The sequence below is a fragment of the Theropithecus gelada genome, chromosome 14, assembly GCF_003255815.1.
Source record: "Theropithecus gelada isolate Dixy chromosome 14, Tgel_1.0, whole genome shotgun sequence".
NCBI classification, from domain to species: Eukaryota; Metazoa; Chordata; class Mammalia; order Primates; family Cercopithecidae; genus Theropithecus; species Theropithecus gelada.
In genome coordinates, this window is record NC_037682.1 from 3184689 (window position 1) to 3200022 (window position 15334).

At 61.3% G+C, this 15334-nt stretch overlaps 1 protein-coding gene across 2 annotated transcripts in view; it reads left to right on the plus strand.

Annotated features, from left to right (window-relative positions):
• SLC22A18 (solute carrier family 22 member 18) overlaps positions 1–13832 on the plus strand; it is a 22738-nt gene extending 8906 nt beyond the window's left edge. For both annotated transcript variants that reach the window (XM_025355434.1, XM_025355435.1), the window contains 6 exons: positions 6054–6172; positions 7366–7473; positions 8670–8770; positions 10841–10942; positions 11173–11293; positions 13598–13832. In XM_025355434.1, the coding sequence (XP_025211219.1) occupies positions 6054–6172; positions 7366–7473; positions 8670–8770; positions 10841–10942; positions 11173–11293; positions 13598–13785 (739 nt within the window). In that variant the 3' untranslated portion in view covers positions 13786–13832. The remainder of the gene's footprint in view (positions 1–6053; positions 6173–7365; positions 7474–8669; positions 8771–10840; positions 10943–11172; positions 11294–13597) is intronic.
• Positions 13833–15334: the final 1502 nt, after the last annotated feature.

Consider the following 15334-nt stretch of genomic DNA (forward strand, 5'->3'; position numbering starts at 1 on the left):
CCGGACTAGAGGTGATGGTGGTGAGAGAAAGCAGAGGGCAGATTCTGGCTTGGTTCTGCCAGTGGGTGGGATGTGGGTGTGAACTCAAGATGGCAGTGTCAAGGCTGTGCCTGACCGTGGGGAGACTGGCAGCCTTGTGCAGAGGCCCAAGCAGCCTGGGGCACCACTGGGATTTGGGTCTTGTTCGGGCCCAGCCTGGGTGCCTGTCAGGCACTCCAGGGAGCTACTGAGTAGGCACCCAGATAAGGGGGAGAAACGGGATGCATCTTCAAGTATGGATGACTTGGAGCCCTGCGCCCCCCAGCACTTCATGTTTTGGGGCTGGGAGGCGAGGAGGGAGCATGTCCTGGGAGCCAAGGGTCACAGGATTTGTGGGGGTCAGGGACCCGTGCCTCTACCACTGGTGGCCAAGGAAGCCACAGTGGCCCAGCATCTGCAGCAGGGAGGCCATCCCAGTTCTGAGCACCACCCACCCCCCATGCCAGTGCCAGCTGCAGAAGCCTCATGCAATAGACAGGTCAAGGGAAATGGGGAGACAGGAAAGGGGTTCGGGAAGTCGTGCTGTAAACGAGAGCAGAGATGGGTCCAGGAGGCTATGCTTAGGGCGGGAGGAGCCATGGGGAGGCATCCCGGGGAGAGGGAAGGGCTGATGTGGGAGTCAAGCACATTGCTGGTAGGGTGTCCCTGGAGGATGGGGCTTAGGGCACTTGCGTGGGCAGCTGTGGTGGGACAGCAGGGACCACTCCCCCTGGAGCCAGGGGGCTGGCAGCTGTGAGGCATGGGGAGCCGGCACTACCCAGGGCCTGCCTCTCCAGGGTGGCCGGGGCGAGGAAGGGCGTGAGAAGGGCATGGGGAGGAGCGCTGGGCCCCAGCAGGTGGCTGAGCTGGGCGGCCGCCCTCCCAGGGTGCTGCCCACCCCGGGGACTCTGCCGCCTCAGGGCCCAGCCGCCTGCTGCCACCTCCTTCCCTGGCCAGCCTTCCTCACCCATTAAGTGGGCCCTCCCCTGCCCTTACCCACAAGGATGCTGGGAGGGTCTGAGCTCGCTCAGGCGGTGAGTGTGGCCATGATGCTGGAGAGCTCAGCATGCACGCCTTCTGCAGGCCCAGCTACCAGGCCACAGGTCCCCTCCTGTCCTCGCCTGCCCTTTCCCCCATCCCAGCTGCTGACCCAGAAGACACTACTCATGTCCCTCTCCCTCCCAGTAGCTGCCAAGACGGCCTCTACCTCTGCCCACACCTGCCAGAACATTCCATTCGCTTCACTGCCTCCATTCATCCCAAGCTCTGAGGCGCTTTACAACCTTGATGGTTCATAACCAGACCAGCTGCGACATTTCCTTTGATGAACGGGGTAACTGAGGCCCAGGAGATGGTGAGGCTCCCTCCGTGGAGCTCCCCAGTCCCCGTCCAAGGGCCAGGCAGTGTGGGACTCCCTCAGGGTCCTCATACCACGCCCAAGACATGGGGTGCTGCTTGGGCCCTGTAGCATGAGCTGGCTGCCCAGAGTGGTGGTGACACGGGAGGGCTGCGGGGGTGAGCTTGTGGCTGGTACTCGGCCTTTGTCCAACCCATATGGGGTGAGGGAGGCCCACACCTCCTCCTTGGGGGCTCACCAAAGGCAGTGGGGCCAGGTGCTGGCCAGGCTTCAAGGCCTGGTGCCCCATGGCAAGGGCCAGCCCCCTGGGCCTCTTGGTCCGGCAGCCCTGACGCCCCCAGCCTGCTCTGGCTCCTGGCCTAGTGCAGGACAGGAGTCTGGTGCAGCTGTGAACACCCCCTGCCTTGCAGCCTTCCTGTTTTTCCTTAATGGAAACCGAGGCAGGATGTGCATGGGATCTCCCTCCCTGCCCACCCACCTATGTATCCTATTCCCCTGAAAGGCCCCAGTGCTGCCTCATCCACACCCACCTGGGCAGCAGGTGGGAGGAGGAAGTGGACTTGGCACCCACAGGCTGCGGGGGCGGGCACTGGTATAACTGGTTTGGCCCAGCCTCCAGAGCCCAGGGCTGAGAGGCCAGGCTGGCCTGGGGAGGGACCCGGGACCTGAGTCACTGCACACACGCTGGGTGGGGGGTGGCTCTGTGACTCATATTCTGAGCCCATCCTCTCAGCCTGGGGAGGGATGGGGAGAGGCCGTAGAGTCCTATCCCGAGCCAGACAGCAGGGAGTTTGCCTTCTCTGGGTGGACAGGCAGCCATCAGGGCAATGCCTATGGGGGTGCCAGGGCCCTGTGGGCAGGACACCGCTGCCCAGCTGAGAAAAAATGAGAAGCCAGGGGCACCGGAGCTCAGAGGGGCAGGAGGGGGTGGGAGGGGAAGTGAGCAGCACCCCATATGACACAGGGCACCCCAAATGCTGAGCAGAGGCTGAGGAGTGCGGGGTGTTTGTAACAGGGCACCTGCCGTACAGGGAAGAAGCTCTTGGGGGCAGGTAGACACAGGGCAGGGGCTGGCAGGCAGCTGAGGGGGCAGCAGGATATGGGGGATCCGGGCCCGCTCCCACCCCAGCCAGGTGACTCAGCCACTGCCTTAGTCCGTGTGCCTCCCAGTGCCCAGGACACTCCGGTTCTTTCTGTTCTTCCCGCAGCAGGGAGGGAACAGGCCCCGCTGAGATGATTCTGGCCCAGCCATCCCTCAGGACAGCCCTGGTGAGCAGTGGGCCGGACAGGCCTCCTGCTGCGCCTGTGAGTCACTCCAGTCTCAGAGCCCATTTGGGGCAGGAGGGAGCTTGTGGTTTGGTTGGAGGGCTATGTGTTTGGGGAATGGGAGGACCAGGTACTGGGAGACACAAGGACTGGGAAGGGTCTGGCCAGAGGGGCCTTTAGGACCTTCTGGGGCACCCTGGAAGCCAGAGGGCAACTGAGTTAGCAGTGGCGTGGCAAGATGTTCTTTTTCAAACATGGTTCTAACTGCAGCGTCCTGGGGCATGGGTGACTTCTCCCGGCCCTGGGCTGGACATCCAGGGACACTCTGTACGCCCCCCTGCCCCGTCCTCTTATGAGCTAGGTGTCCCGTGAAGCCAGGTCCCAGCGGATCCAGCCTTGGCCCCACCTGTGGGTTTGCTGCTGGCAGCAGAATGACCTGGGCATATGTTGTCGCCTTGTGTGTCCCCTCTCAGAGCCTCAGAGCAAGGTGAGGCTTGATGAGGGCTTGTCACTGTAGACCACACAGGAGTCCAGACTTCACCAGAGGTTCCTGGAGACACGGCTGAAAGCCAGCTCCACCCCCTGCTGTCTGGGCAGCGTCAGGTGTGGGCTGCGGTTGGTGGGCGGGATGCAGGTGGACTGGGCCCCGCAGGTCCAGGGGGGCCCCAGAACAGGAGAGTGAGGGGCAGTGGCAGCTGTGAGCCCAGCCCACATTTGCATATAAGGAAAGGAGGTCACCTAGCAGGTGAGCGGCAGAGAAGGGACAGAGGCTCTGGGTCCCCTGAGTCCTGTCCAGTGTCCTTTCAGCAGCATCTATGTGTCCGGATAGACACTCCTGTAATACATTCAACCGAAAGAGGAGGGGGCGACAGACAAATTAACCTGTCCCCATCTTGCTGGTCCTGGCTCCATTGATAAAAGTGTTGGATGCACCCCTGGTGCCCCTGCATCTGGCAGATCGGGGTGAGGTTGAGGGGGACTGAGCAGGAGGGACTGACTGCTCTGTGCTCAGGGTGCTGGGGGATGCCCAGGCTGTCCGGCGTGCAGAGGCCCCAGGGTTGAGGACAACATGCTGGATTTCCTTCCCACTCCCGTTTCCCTCCCGGCAGTTTGTTTGTGGGGAGCAGGAGAGAGCTCTGACTGGGGAAGGACAGCCTGCCTCTCCCCCAGCAGCCACCTGCAGCCCCTGGCACAGTTGCGGCCCTGACTCCCTCCCTCCTGGGGCCCTCCAGGGTCCCCCAGTCCCAGGCTCTCCTGTTCCCCACAGCAGCACTGGCCTTTGGTTTGCCCACCACCACTCAAGGGCCTGGATCCCTGCCACCACGCCTTGCTTGTCACCAGCCTCCTAAAATAGCCATCGAAGTGGTGCCTCTGCTCCTGTGTACTTCTGGGGCATCTGGCAAAGAAGGCAGGTTTTGCCCCTGCCCAGCCAGACCCTGAGCTGTGACATGCAGGCCTCTGAGGCCAGGATCCCAAAGAAAGGGCCCTTCTCTCTGGGGCTGGCCACAGGGGTCAGGTGTCCCTCCCAGCTGGAGGGACAAGCTGTGGGGCCCTAGCCCACCCCTGCCCCTTCCCTGGCATTTTCCCAAAGGAAGGGCCCATTCTTGCAGAAACCCAGCAGCCAGAAAGCCCGAGTAGGTGACGTCCTGGGCCGTGGGTGCTGCAGGGGTCAGAGCTGCCCTGATGGATTGGCAGGGGCAGCAGCACAGGCCGGGTGGATGTGCCGGCCCACCCCAGACTGATGTGAGCTCAGGGGTCCTGCCTGAGAAATGAGGGGTGGCCAATGCCCAGACTCTCTGGACCCAGAGGTGGCCCCACTGACGGTCCTAGTCAGTGTGGCACCAAGTCCCTTCCTTGCTCTGGCAAACAGGTGCATGTCAATGCATGTGTACAAGTTTGCATGTGTGCATGTGCGTGTGTGCATGTATGTGTGCGTGTGCACGTGTGTGTATGTGTGCGTGTGTGCATATGTGTGCATGTGTGCATATGTGCATGTGTGTGCGTGTGCACGTGTGTATGTGTGCATGTGTGTATGTGTGCATGTGTGCATATGTGCGTGTGTGTGCGTGTGCACGTGCGTGCGCGTGTGTGCATGTGTGTATGTGTGCATGTGTGTGCGTGTGCACGTGTGTGTATGTGTGCGTGTGTGCATATGTGCATGCACGTGTGGCTGTGGTGAAGGGGGGCAGAGGAAAGTCCTTTCTTTGAACTCCTTGGTGGGGACACGGTGGCCTATGGCTGGCCTTGTTTTCGGGTGCAAGGGCATCTTCCAGGATCCTGACCCCTCCTGGTGTCTGTGCCCTGAGGCCCTGGCCAGGGCAGATTTGGAGGCTCTGTTGAGGTTGGGGCAGAACTTGTGCTGCCTGTGTGACCGGCTCACACATCTCTCCGATCATCGGATGATCACTGTGGTCTCCATGCAGGGTCCCATGCCCACCCCGGCCCACCTGCCCTCAGGGGCCAGATTCTAGCCAACTGGTAAAGTGAGTCCTTCTCAGATGGCATGCTGTCTGGGAAGGAAGGCTGGGGCATGGTGTGGTGAGGGTCAGGGATAGTGAGCACCCTACCCGTTCCTTCATCCATCACCTAATAAATGTGCTCTGAGGGTCCCAGTCCCCGCTTTTTGGGCCACAGACTGTGGAGATGTGGGAGTCAGGTTTAAGCTATTTTAGTGTGACTGAAGGCGCAGGTTGGGGGATGTGGCTGGGGCGCCTAGGCCCTGGGACCCGCGCCCTGTGCAGCCAAAACTGTTGGCCAATGCCCAGACTCTCTGGACCCAGAGGTGGCCCCACTGACGGTCCTAGTCAGTGTGGCACCAAGTCCCTTCCTTGCTCTGGCAAACAGGTGCATGTCAATGCATGTGTACAAGTTTGCATGTGTGCATGTGCGTGTGTGCATGTATGTGTGCGTGTGCACGTGTGTGTATGTGTGCGTGTGTGCATATGTGTGCATGTGTGCATATGTGCATGTGTGTGCGTGTGCACGTGTGTATGTGTGCATGTGTGTATGTGTGCATGTGTGCATATGTGTGTGCGCGCGTGTGTGCATGTGTGCATGTGTGTGCGTGTGCACGTGTGTGTATGTGTGCGTGTGTGCACACGTGTGTATGTGTGTGTGCACGTGTGTGTATGTGCACGTGTGTGTATGTGTGCGTGTGTGCATATGTGCATGCACGTGTGGCTGTGGTGTGGTGAGGGTCAGGGATAGCGAGCGCCCTACCCGTTCCTTCATCCATCACCTAATAAATGTGCTCTGAGGGTCCCAGTCCCTGCTTTTTGGGCCACAGACTGTGGAGATGTGGGAGTCAGGTTTAAGCTATTTTAGTGTGACTGAAGGCGCAGGTTGGGGGATGTGGCTGGGGCGCCTAGGCCCTGGGACCCGCGCCCTGTGCAGCCAAAACTGTTGCCCGCAGGATTCAGTGCCCGGCCATCCTGGCTGCCCTGGCCACCCTCCTGGGAGCTATCCTCAGCTTCACCTGCATCCCCGCCAGCACCAAAGGGACCAAAACTGACACTCAGACTCCACCACCAGGTAAGCCCCGCCTGGTAAACCCTGCCCAGATGCTGGGTCTATGGGTGGCACTGGCTAGGCCTACATGCTCCAGCCAAGGGGCACAGGGGCCTGAGGGGAAATCTGGGGGCTACTCACACCCTCCTGCCTTCCTTGAACCCCTCCCAGCTGCTGACATCATAGGAGCCAAGTGAGGTGTGGTCATGAAGAAGTGGAAGTGGGGCTCCAGCAAGCAGGGAGGCCCAGAGAGGGGGGAGGCCCAGACAGGGAAGGCATTAGGAGGGGAGGCTCAGAGAGGCCTGGGGAGGACCAGGAGGGACCCCCAACAGGGTGGGTGGATCAGTAAGGCTTCCAAGGCTCTGAGTGTCCAGGGAGAGGTGAGGGTTCTGCCCGAAGGGCACTGATTGGTGGAGGGCAGAGGATGGTCAGGCTGGTCCCATGAGGAGAGGCCAAGGCTCCTCAGAGGGGCTCCCCTGAAGGCTGGCCCCCTGCTGAACCCAGCCCCTGAGTGCCAGGCACGTGGCAGGACCCATGCCTTGGTGCCTAGGGACTAAGAGTTCAGCCTGGGACGGAGGGACCCACCTGGGGTCATCCTGGGACAGGAGGCTGTGATGGAATTAACCTAGAAAGTCCAGGGGGAGGGCCAGGTGGAGCTCGGCCTATGGCAAACACAGCAGAGCCAGAGAGGCAGAAGCCCCTGGGGAAATAGCGAGGAAGAAGGCGGTGAGCCGGGCTGGAGACCCGCGGCTCTGCACTCGAAGGTGTCCAGTTGGCCAGGCCACCGCGGTGACTTGTGGCCACAGAGAGGGGCGCAGCATTGCCATTGTCTTCCTCTGGGCTGGTGGCCTGGTCATGCTCGGCCCCAGGCCCCAGGCCAGGACCATACAGGAAGCAGCTATTGGTCCCTTGTTCAGGGACTGCCACAGGCCTGCACCCCTGCAAGCCCAGGTTGAGGCCAGGCTACCTGCATGCAGAGAATGCTTTTCCTGAGTGCCTCTGGGGATTCAGGGGGCCCTTAGGAATGCGTGGCAGTATGCTGAGGGGCGGTGCCCACCTCGGGGCTGGGAGCATCACCAGCTCCCATTCCCACAAGTGAGTGGCACTGAAGCCAAGGAAGGAAGCTCTACCCAGGGGGACACAACAGGAGCCTAGGAGCGGCGAGGTCTGCAGCTGGGTGAGGGGTGGGCATTGGGACAATGGCCTCTCCGTGCCAGGCGGCCCCCGGGCCAGTGTGTTTGACCTGAAGGCCATCGCCTCCCTGCTGCGGCTGCCAGATGTCCCGAGGATCTTCCTGGTCAAGGTGGCCTCCAACTTCCCCACAGGTGAGTCCCAACTACTGCCCCGACAGCGGCCAGAGCCTGGCAGAGTTCCAGCTGTGGCCAGGGCCTAGCCCTTCCTCTAGCCCGTGTCCCACAGGTCCACGCAGATGTGGTAGAGCAGGCAGGAGCAGGAGAAAGGCAGAAAAGGGTCTTTCCCGCCTCCTTCCAGCCCCTCCACGCTGTGCAGCTGCACATCCCAGGGAGGGTCCCCACAGGCAGAGGGCCTGGCTCGCAGCCATGCATCCCTGCATGCTCCTCAGCTCTTCACCCTCCTACCCTGTGGCCCCACGTGCTCTGCAGACAGCCTGAGACGCAGGGACAGCAAGTCTGAGTGTCAACACCGCCTTCTGAAGCATGCTGGCCCAGCAGACCCTAGGCTGTCACAGACCACAGATAGGATAGCGAGCCATGGACAAGCCCAGAAGCAGCCCTGTCCCTCAGAAGCCCGGCCTGGGCTCCTCTAACTGGGATGCCAGGAAGCAGGATGGAGAACAGGCCCTCAGCACTCTGACTGGCCCCAGCCTCTGTCCCACCCAGCCCACCCAGGCCAGCTCTGTTGGTTCTCAAAACTGGAACCCAAGTTATTAACCTCAGTAACAGGGCCTTTGAGGGCCTGTTTTTGGAGACCACTGCCCAGGCTGCTGTGCAGTGGCATGATCTCAGCTCACTGCAGGCTCCACCTCGCAGGCTCAAGCAATCCTCCTGTCTCAGCCTCCCGAGCAGCTGTGACTACAGGCATGTGCCACCACCCTCAGCTAATTTAACTGTTTGTAGAGACAGGGTCTCACTATGTTTTCCAGGCTGATCCCAAACTCCTGGCCTCAATCAGTCCTCCCTCCTTGGCCTCCCAAAGTGCTGGGATTGCAGATGTGACTTTGAGGGTTGTTATAATAGACAGCCATAGTGGGTCTTGGGGCCAAATCCTCCCACATGGTCAGCCCTGGGTCCCTCCCTTCCAGCACCTTCCCGCTCACAGTCCAGAGCTTAGCAACTGCATGGGAGGCATTTCCCACACCAGGGATCCGGCAGAATCCCAGGGAAGGGTCTCATTGGTCCGGCTGGCATCACAGGCCCCTCCCTGAACCAGTCACCGGCCAGGACCCAGACACCCTGATTGGCCAGGCTGCTGAGGTGGGAGGGAGGTGGGCGCCAAGGCCGGGGTGTGGGGGTGCTCACCCCGTTCCCCTGCCCCGGCTCAGGACTCTTCATGGTCATGTTCTCCATCATCTCCATGGACTTCTTCCAGCTGGAGGCCGCCCAAGCTGGCTACCTCATGTCCTTCTTCGGGCTCCTCCAGATGGTGAGTGGACACACAGGGCCTGCTGGGGGGCACGGCAGGGGTCTCCAGTGGGGCAGGCCTCTGAGAGTAGAGGCTCCTCCCCGGTGGAGGCTGGCGAGCCCTTGGCCTCCCATCTGGTACATGTCAGGGCCCACAGGGAACCAGGCATACAGGCCAGGGAGGCAGAGCCAGCTGCAGTGGTGGGCACGCTGTGAGGACAGTGGACTCTGGCCTCTGATGGGCAGCCAGCTGGGGTCTGTGGCAGCCCACCTGCCCACCAGCTGTGTGACCACAGCAAGTCTCCCAACCGCTCCATATCTGTCCCATGAGGCCAAAGTGCCCGCCTTGCAGGGTCCTTGGCAGATGAAATGACCTAACATGGCAAAGTGCTTAGACCAGTGTGGGCCCCTTTGGAGGTCCCACAGGAGCAAGATGCCAGCCCTCAGAGGCCACGCTGTCATGGAATAATGCCCTGAAACCCTGGCAGCTCCGATGCGGCAGGTGTCCTGTCTGCCCCCGAAAAACCGCTCAGTTACCAGGCCAGGGCGAGCCACCTCCACCGCCAGCTCCTCTGGGCATCTGGACCAGACCCTGGGGTGGTGGGGACAGGTGATGACGTGCCGCCACCCGGGATGGCCGCCTGACAGCCAGAGCATGGGGCGGGGACTATTCTGGGACCCACCGGGGTGGGGACAGGGGCTTTCGGCCTCTCCGGAAGCCTTTGGCATTCCTGGCACCTCCAAGTCATCTGCTCTTCAGCCTCTGGACCCAGGACTAGACTAGTGCTAAAATAGCTGCTCCTGGGAGGGGCTAGACCCCCACCGTGGGCAGGGAGGGCCTCGGTTTTGTGGGCCAGGAGGAGCCACCCTGGCAGGGTAAAAAGAGATAAACAGAAAAACAACAACAGCAACAATAATAGTAACAATCCGGGGCTGGTGCCATGGGGCCTGTTCTGAACAGGCTGCACCCAGCTCACTGCAGGGAAGGATGCTCAGCCAGACCCTGGCTGAAGTCTGCAGCTGGGCTGAACACTGCAGTCATTAGCCTGTGTTGTGGGGCACTTGGGCCTGCCATGGCTGCAGTAGGGCCCCTGCCTGAGACAGAGCTGGGGTGGTGACCAACACCATCGGGACACCCTCGCAGGAACTGGGCCTGGTGAACTGCCCAGGGACGGGGAAGCAGTGGGGTGAGGCCTGGGGACCCTGACACAGGCTGAGCGCAGGAGAGGAGGCTGAGGAGGGGAGGGAGAGGCCCGCAGAGTAGCCCCCAGGCCCCACGTCCGGCCAGGGACAGGCTTGTTAGCTCCAGGTTCATGTCATAACCTGCAGGGCTCCTAAGTTTAAGCTTTTTAAAACTTATTGGGTAAATTGAGACGCAACACAAATAGGCTTCTGGCCTTGGTGTCTGAGTCCTGGCTTGAGGTCCTTCACGGCACTCACCGTGAGCTACTCCTAAGCGCATTGCACGAAGTGAAACTTGCCAGCTCTTCCTTTTAAAAACGTGTTAAAATCCCCAAAAACCCTAAGATAAAGCAAGTGTGAAGGTAAGATTTTTAAACCATTTATGATTCCGTTGGAAGCAATTTCTGTTCTGCCGGGCAGGAAGTGGGGAGAGTGACTGGTGCCCTGCAGAGGTGCTGCAGGCTGGACCTGCCCTGCAGGCAGATACTGAGCCCAGGAACTCCTCCAGCAGGGGCCACCCCTGCACTCCCAGGTGCTTTGGCCCAGCACACCTTGCTCGGTGGAGGAGCTGAGATGACCCAACAGGGAGCCTCGCCCTGGCCTGGGAGCAGCCTGCGGCCGAGCCTGTCCCACTGGGTCCATCCCTGGTGTCCCTGGTGTGGGCCTTTCCTTCCTCCCTGTGGAGAGGAGCCCCATCTCCTCAGGGACCTCAGACCCATCCTGACACAGTCACTGCTGGCAGGGTGGGGAGAGACCCCGGGGCTTGCAGATGCTGAGGGGCCTTCTCTGCAGAGGGGCCCTGGCCACCAAAGGCCAGTCTGGAGGTCCCCTGCTTGGGGGGCTGGCCAGAGTCCAGACGCCCCTCCCTCGCCTCTCCCATATCCACTTCTACCCTCTCTGTCTGGTCTAGGTGACCCAGGGCCTGGTCATCGGACAGCTGAGCAGCCACTTCTCGGAGGAGGCGCTGCTCCGGGCCAGCGTGCTGGCCTTCATCGCAGTGGGACTGGCCATGGTGAGGGCTCCTCGCTTTGGGCCCCTCACCTGACCCTCTCACTGGGCAAGGCCACTTGGGCAGTGCCATCTGTGCTTGAGCCCCTGGGGCCGCCTCCACCCCTCCACACCCACCCAGGGCCAGCTCTTCAGCAGGGGCAGCAGTCAGGGTGGAGAGGGACAGGTAAGACCCCAGAGAGGAGCCTGGTCCCGTGAGGCCCCCACTCAGCTCGGCCCCGCCTGCCGTCCCAGGCCTGGATGTCCAGCGTCTTCCATTTCTGCCTCCTGGTGCCTGGCCTGGTGTTCAGCCTCTGCACACTCAACGTAGTCACCGACAGCATGCTGACCAAGGCCGTCTCCGCCTCGGACACAGGTGAGCTGTGGCCAGCTGGTGGGGCAGCCTCCTCCAGGAAGCCCTAGGAGCTACCTAGTGGGGCTGGAGTGGGCAGCCTAAGGTCTGTGTGGGGTGGGTAGGGTGGGAGGCCTGGGGTCTGTGTGGGGTGGGTGGAGTGTGTGGAGTCGGGGGCCTGGGGTCTGTGTGGGGTGGGTAAGGCGCACAACCTGGGTCCTGCATGAGACTCCTGCTCTACCACCTAGTCCAGCTGAGGGCAGGCCAGGGGCCTGGGAGGGGGTTGCCCGGAGGTGGCCGTTGGCTTGGCCCTGAGAAGCACCTAAGGGCCTTGCCTGCCAGACCTGGAGGCTCCAGGGACTTCTGGGCCCTCCCCCAGCATGGAGGCGGGCACACAAGTGCTCAGGAGCTTCCTGAAGGAATGAGTGAGTGAATGAATGCACAGCAGTAATTAAACCCAGGAAGCCCCTAGGTCACTGCGGGGACACAGGTACCCCAGACATAGATCCCCCAGCCCCCACTTCGGACCCAGCTTTCTTTCTTGAGGCCTAAGAAAGCCCCTCAAGCAGACTGAGGGTGCCCTGGGCCCAATGGTACCCAGGCTCCTGCCCCACCCCAGGCACAGTGTGGCTACACACTAGCCAGTGCCGGGGGCTCCTGTGGGCTGGTTGAGGTCAAAGGAGTCAGGGAGTCATTTGCAGTACTGGAGATTCTTCCAGGACTCCCCAGCAGCAGAGCCAGGAAGCTCAGGGCACACATCTGACTCTCCATGCACTTGCCTGTCTGGGAGGCAGCAGACCGAGGTCTAGAGGCCCGGATGTGGCTGGGCTGCAAAGGACAGGCCTCTTCTCAGGACTGCCTGGGAACCTCTAAGGCCTTCCAGGACTGTGACTCCACGGTGCATGGGCTGATGCGGGCTGAACCAGGAGGGCTTCCTGGAGGAGGTTGGGCAGCACTTTGGAGTGGCCAGGAGGAGGGCACAGGAGAGGAAGGCCTGGGGAGATAAGGACCAGGTCTGGCTGGGAAGAGGCCCCTGGAGGCTGAGGGAGACCCGGCCCAGGCCACTGGGCCACATCATGCACAGACACCACCCCTGGCCTGGAAGGAGCCAGCACCTGGTTCCCAGCAGCAGCCTGGAAACCCAGCGACAGAGGGGGCAGAGGACAGAAGGGGCAGGAACTGCACCCTGTGTCTGCAGAAGAGGTTGCTCTGGTGCAGCAGGCAAGGCTGCTCTTAATGATCCTCCACACTGGGTCCTGAGCCCAGGTGGGGCCTGGCCAGCTCCTCATCACAGCTGACCAGCCCCGGGATTTCCAACTCCAGGAGACCTGGGCTCTGAAGTCCCTGGAGCCAGAGACCCTCTGGGCACCGGACCAGAGGCAGAGAGTGTCCTCCCAGCTGGAGGCCTGGGCTCCGTTCAGTGAATGCTGCCCCCATGTTGCCTGAGTGTTGACAACAGCCACAGATAGTGCCCATGTGCCTGTCCATGCTGGGGGTCGCTGGCCAGAGGGGTGTGGAGATGGGGTGTCAGGGACAGAGCAGGCTGCCGCGCAGGTGTGGGCTGTCCGGGGAGCCTGGGAAGCGGCTCAGTCTTGCTGGGGCTGCAGGAGGGGCAGGTGGAGGGGCTCTGCATGGGCTCCCGAAGCCCCTGTGGGAGGAGTTCCTGGAGTAGTGGGAGCTCCGCAGGGGGGTGGCTGGAGGAGGGGCTGATGGCCAGGAGGGGCTATGGGGGTGGGGTGTCATGCCCACTCTGAACTCAAGCCCCAACAGTGTCTCACAGGCCAGGCTTAGCCTCCCCACTGCATCACCAGCCCTCGGTGGTGGCAGGCACCCTGGGAAAGAGCCGTGAGAGCCAGCTCCCTGACACCCTGGGCGGGAGGTTCCGGGCCCCAGGCACAGATGCCATCTCCCTTGGCAGGCCTGGCAGGGCGGGGCCTGCTGCGGTGACCTGTGGCCCCATTCCCAGGCTCCTCCTGTGCTTGAAAACTTTCTGGAGCAGGGAAGAGACTCAGCCCAGTGCCCCGGGAAGCACCCTGTGCAGCCCCCTGCATGGCTGAGAGGTCCTCGGGGAATGGCCCAGTGGGTGGAGAGAGTTGCGTTTGCTCCAAAGGCCGGACAGGTGGCAGGGAGTGGGGGACTGGAGATTAGAAGCCAGCAGGTGGAAAGGAGGGGTGTTTGGGGGAGTATTTCACCAGACTATGCAAGGTGCAGACTGCACCGTGAGGTTGGGATGGGTCAGGAGAGATGAGAGGTCATGGCTGTGTCCAGGAAGTGGGCAGCCGGCCCAGGGAGCTGCCCAGGGCCTGACTCCCCCCATGCACCCCCCAGGGGCCATGCTGGGCCTCTGTGCCTCTGTGCAGCCACTGCTCCGAACGCTGGGGCCCACCATCGGCGGCTTCCTGTACCGCAGCTTTGGCGTCCCTATCTTCGGCCACGTGCAAGTTGCTATCAATGTCCTTGTCCTTCTGGTCCTCTGGAGGAAACCTATGCCCCAGAGGAAGGACAAAGTCCGGTGACTGCTGCCCAGACACAGACTGGCAATAAACTCCTACTAAATCCCTCCAACCTCTTCCGGTCTGGTTTCTGCAGGCTGTCGCATGGTCTGCCTGTGTCCTTCAGTGAGGGATGGGGCCTCGGGGCTGGAGGGCTTCCTAGAGGAGGGGGCCTACAGCTGGGCAAAGCTCTGGGGAGGACAGAATCACCCAAATTGGCTCACCGTTATTAGTACAGTCCGCCCACAAAGGAGTTCCCCTGCTGCCACACACACAGCTCTTGCTCACACCCGGAGCAATGGGGCGCTCACTGCCCAACCCCCGCCCACAGTGTGCCTGCCCAAAAGCAGAAACAGGTTTCTTTAAAAGATCAGGGAACCTGGCTGGGCGCAGTGGCTCACGCCTGTAATCCCAGCACTTTGGGAGGCCGAGGCAGGCGGATCATGAGGTCAAGAGATGGAAACCATCCTGGCCAACATGGTGAAATTCTTGCTTTACTAAAAATATTTTTTTAAAAATTAGCTGGGTGAGGTGGTGCACGCCTATAGTCCCAGCTACTCGGGAAGCTGAGGCAGGAGAATCGCTTGAACCCAGGAGGCTGAGGTTGCAGTGAGCTGAGATCCCACCATTGCATTCCAGCCTGGCAGCAGAGCAAGACTCTGTCTCAAAAAAAAAAAAAAAGGTCAGGGAACTGAGGCGTTCCTAGATGGCAGGAAAAATGCCCTCACTCTGCTGAACAGCCCAGCGCACAAACCCAAACCCTGTTCCCAGAACTGCACCAGGGAGGCTGCCAGCCACCCGAACCCCAGAACTGCACCAGACACCGCCAGCCACCCGAACCCCAGAACTGCACCAGACACCGCCAGCCACCTGAACCCCAGAACTGCACCAGACACTGCCAGCCACCCGAACCCCAGAACTCCTCTGGTGTCCCCTTCTCTCAGCCTCTTTGACCTATAGCTCGATGGCCCCCAACATTTTCTGCACCAGGGACCAGTTTCATGGAAGACAGTTTTTCCACAGATGTGGCTGGGCAAGATGAAACTGTTTCACCCCAGATCATCAGGTATTAGGTTCTCATGGGGAGCGCTCAACCTAGATCCCTCTTGTGCACCGTTCACAATAGGGTTCTCGCTCCTGTGAAAATCTAATGCTGCCGCTGATCTGGCGGGAGGTAGAATTCAGGTGGTCGCTTGCCCTGCTGCTCACCTCCTGCTGTGTGGCCCGGCTATGGACCAGTACCCATCCGTGGCCCAGGAATTGGGGGCCCCTTCTATAGCTGATTTGCTGGCCAGGCCATGCACTGTTGCCTTCCAGCCTCCTGACCACAGCACTTCCCGACCCCTCACCCCCACACCCTGGCCCTGGGTTCTGGAGAGAAGGAGAACTGGGCATGAGAAGGCCAGCCCAGCCGCTGTGACCGGTTGACCCATCTGGAGAGAACAGGCTTTCCACAGCTTCATCGAGGGTCTGCAGCTGCCCCCGAGACCACGAAGGCTGCCCCTTCTCTCCTCGGGCTGCTTTTAAAAGAAGCTGTTAAAACATGGACTCCCCAAACCTTAGAATTCCACTG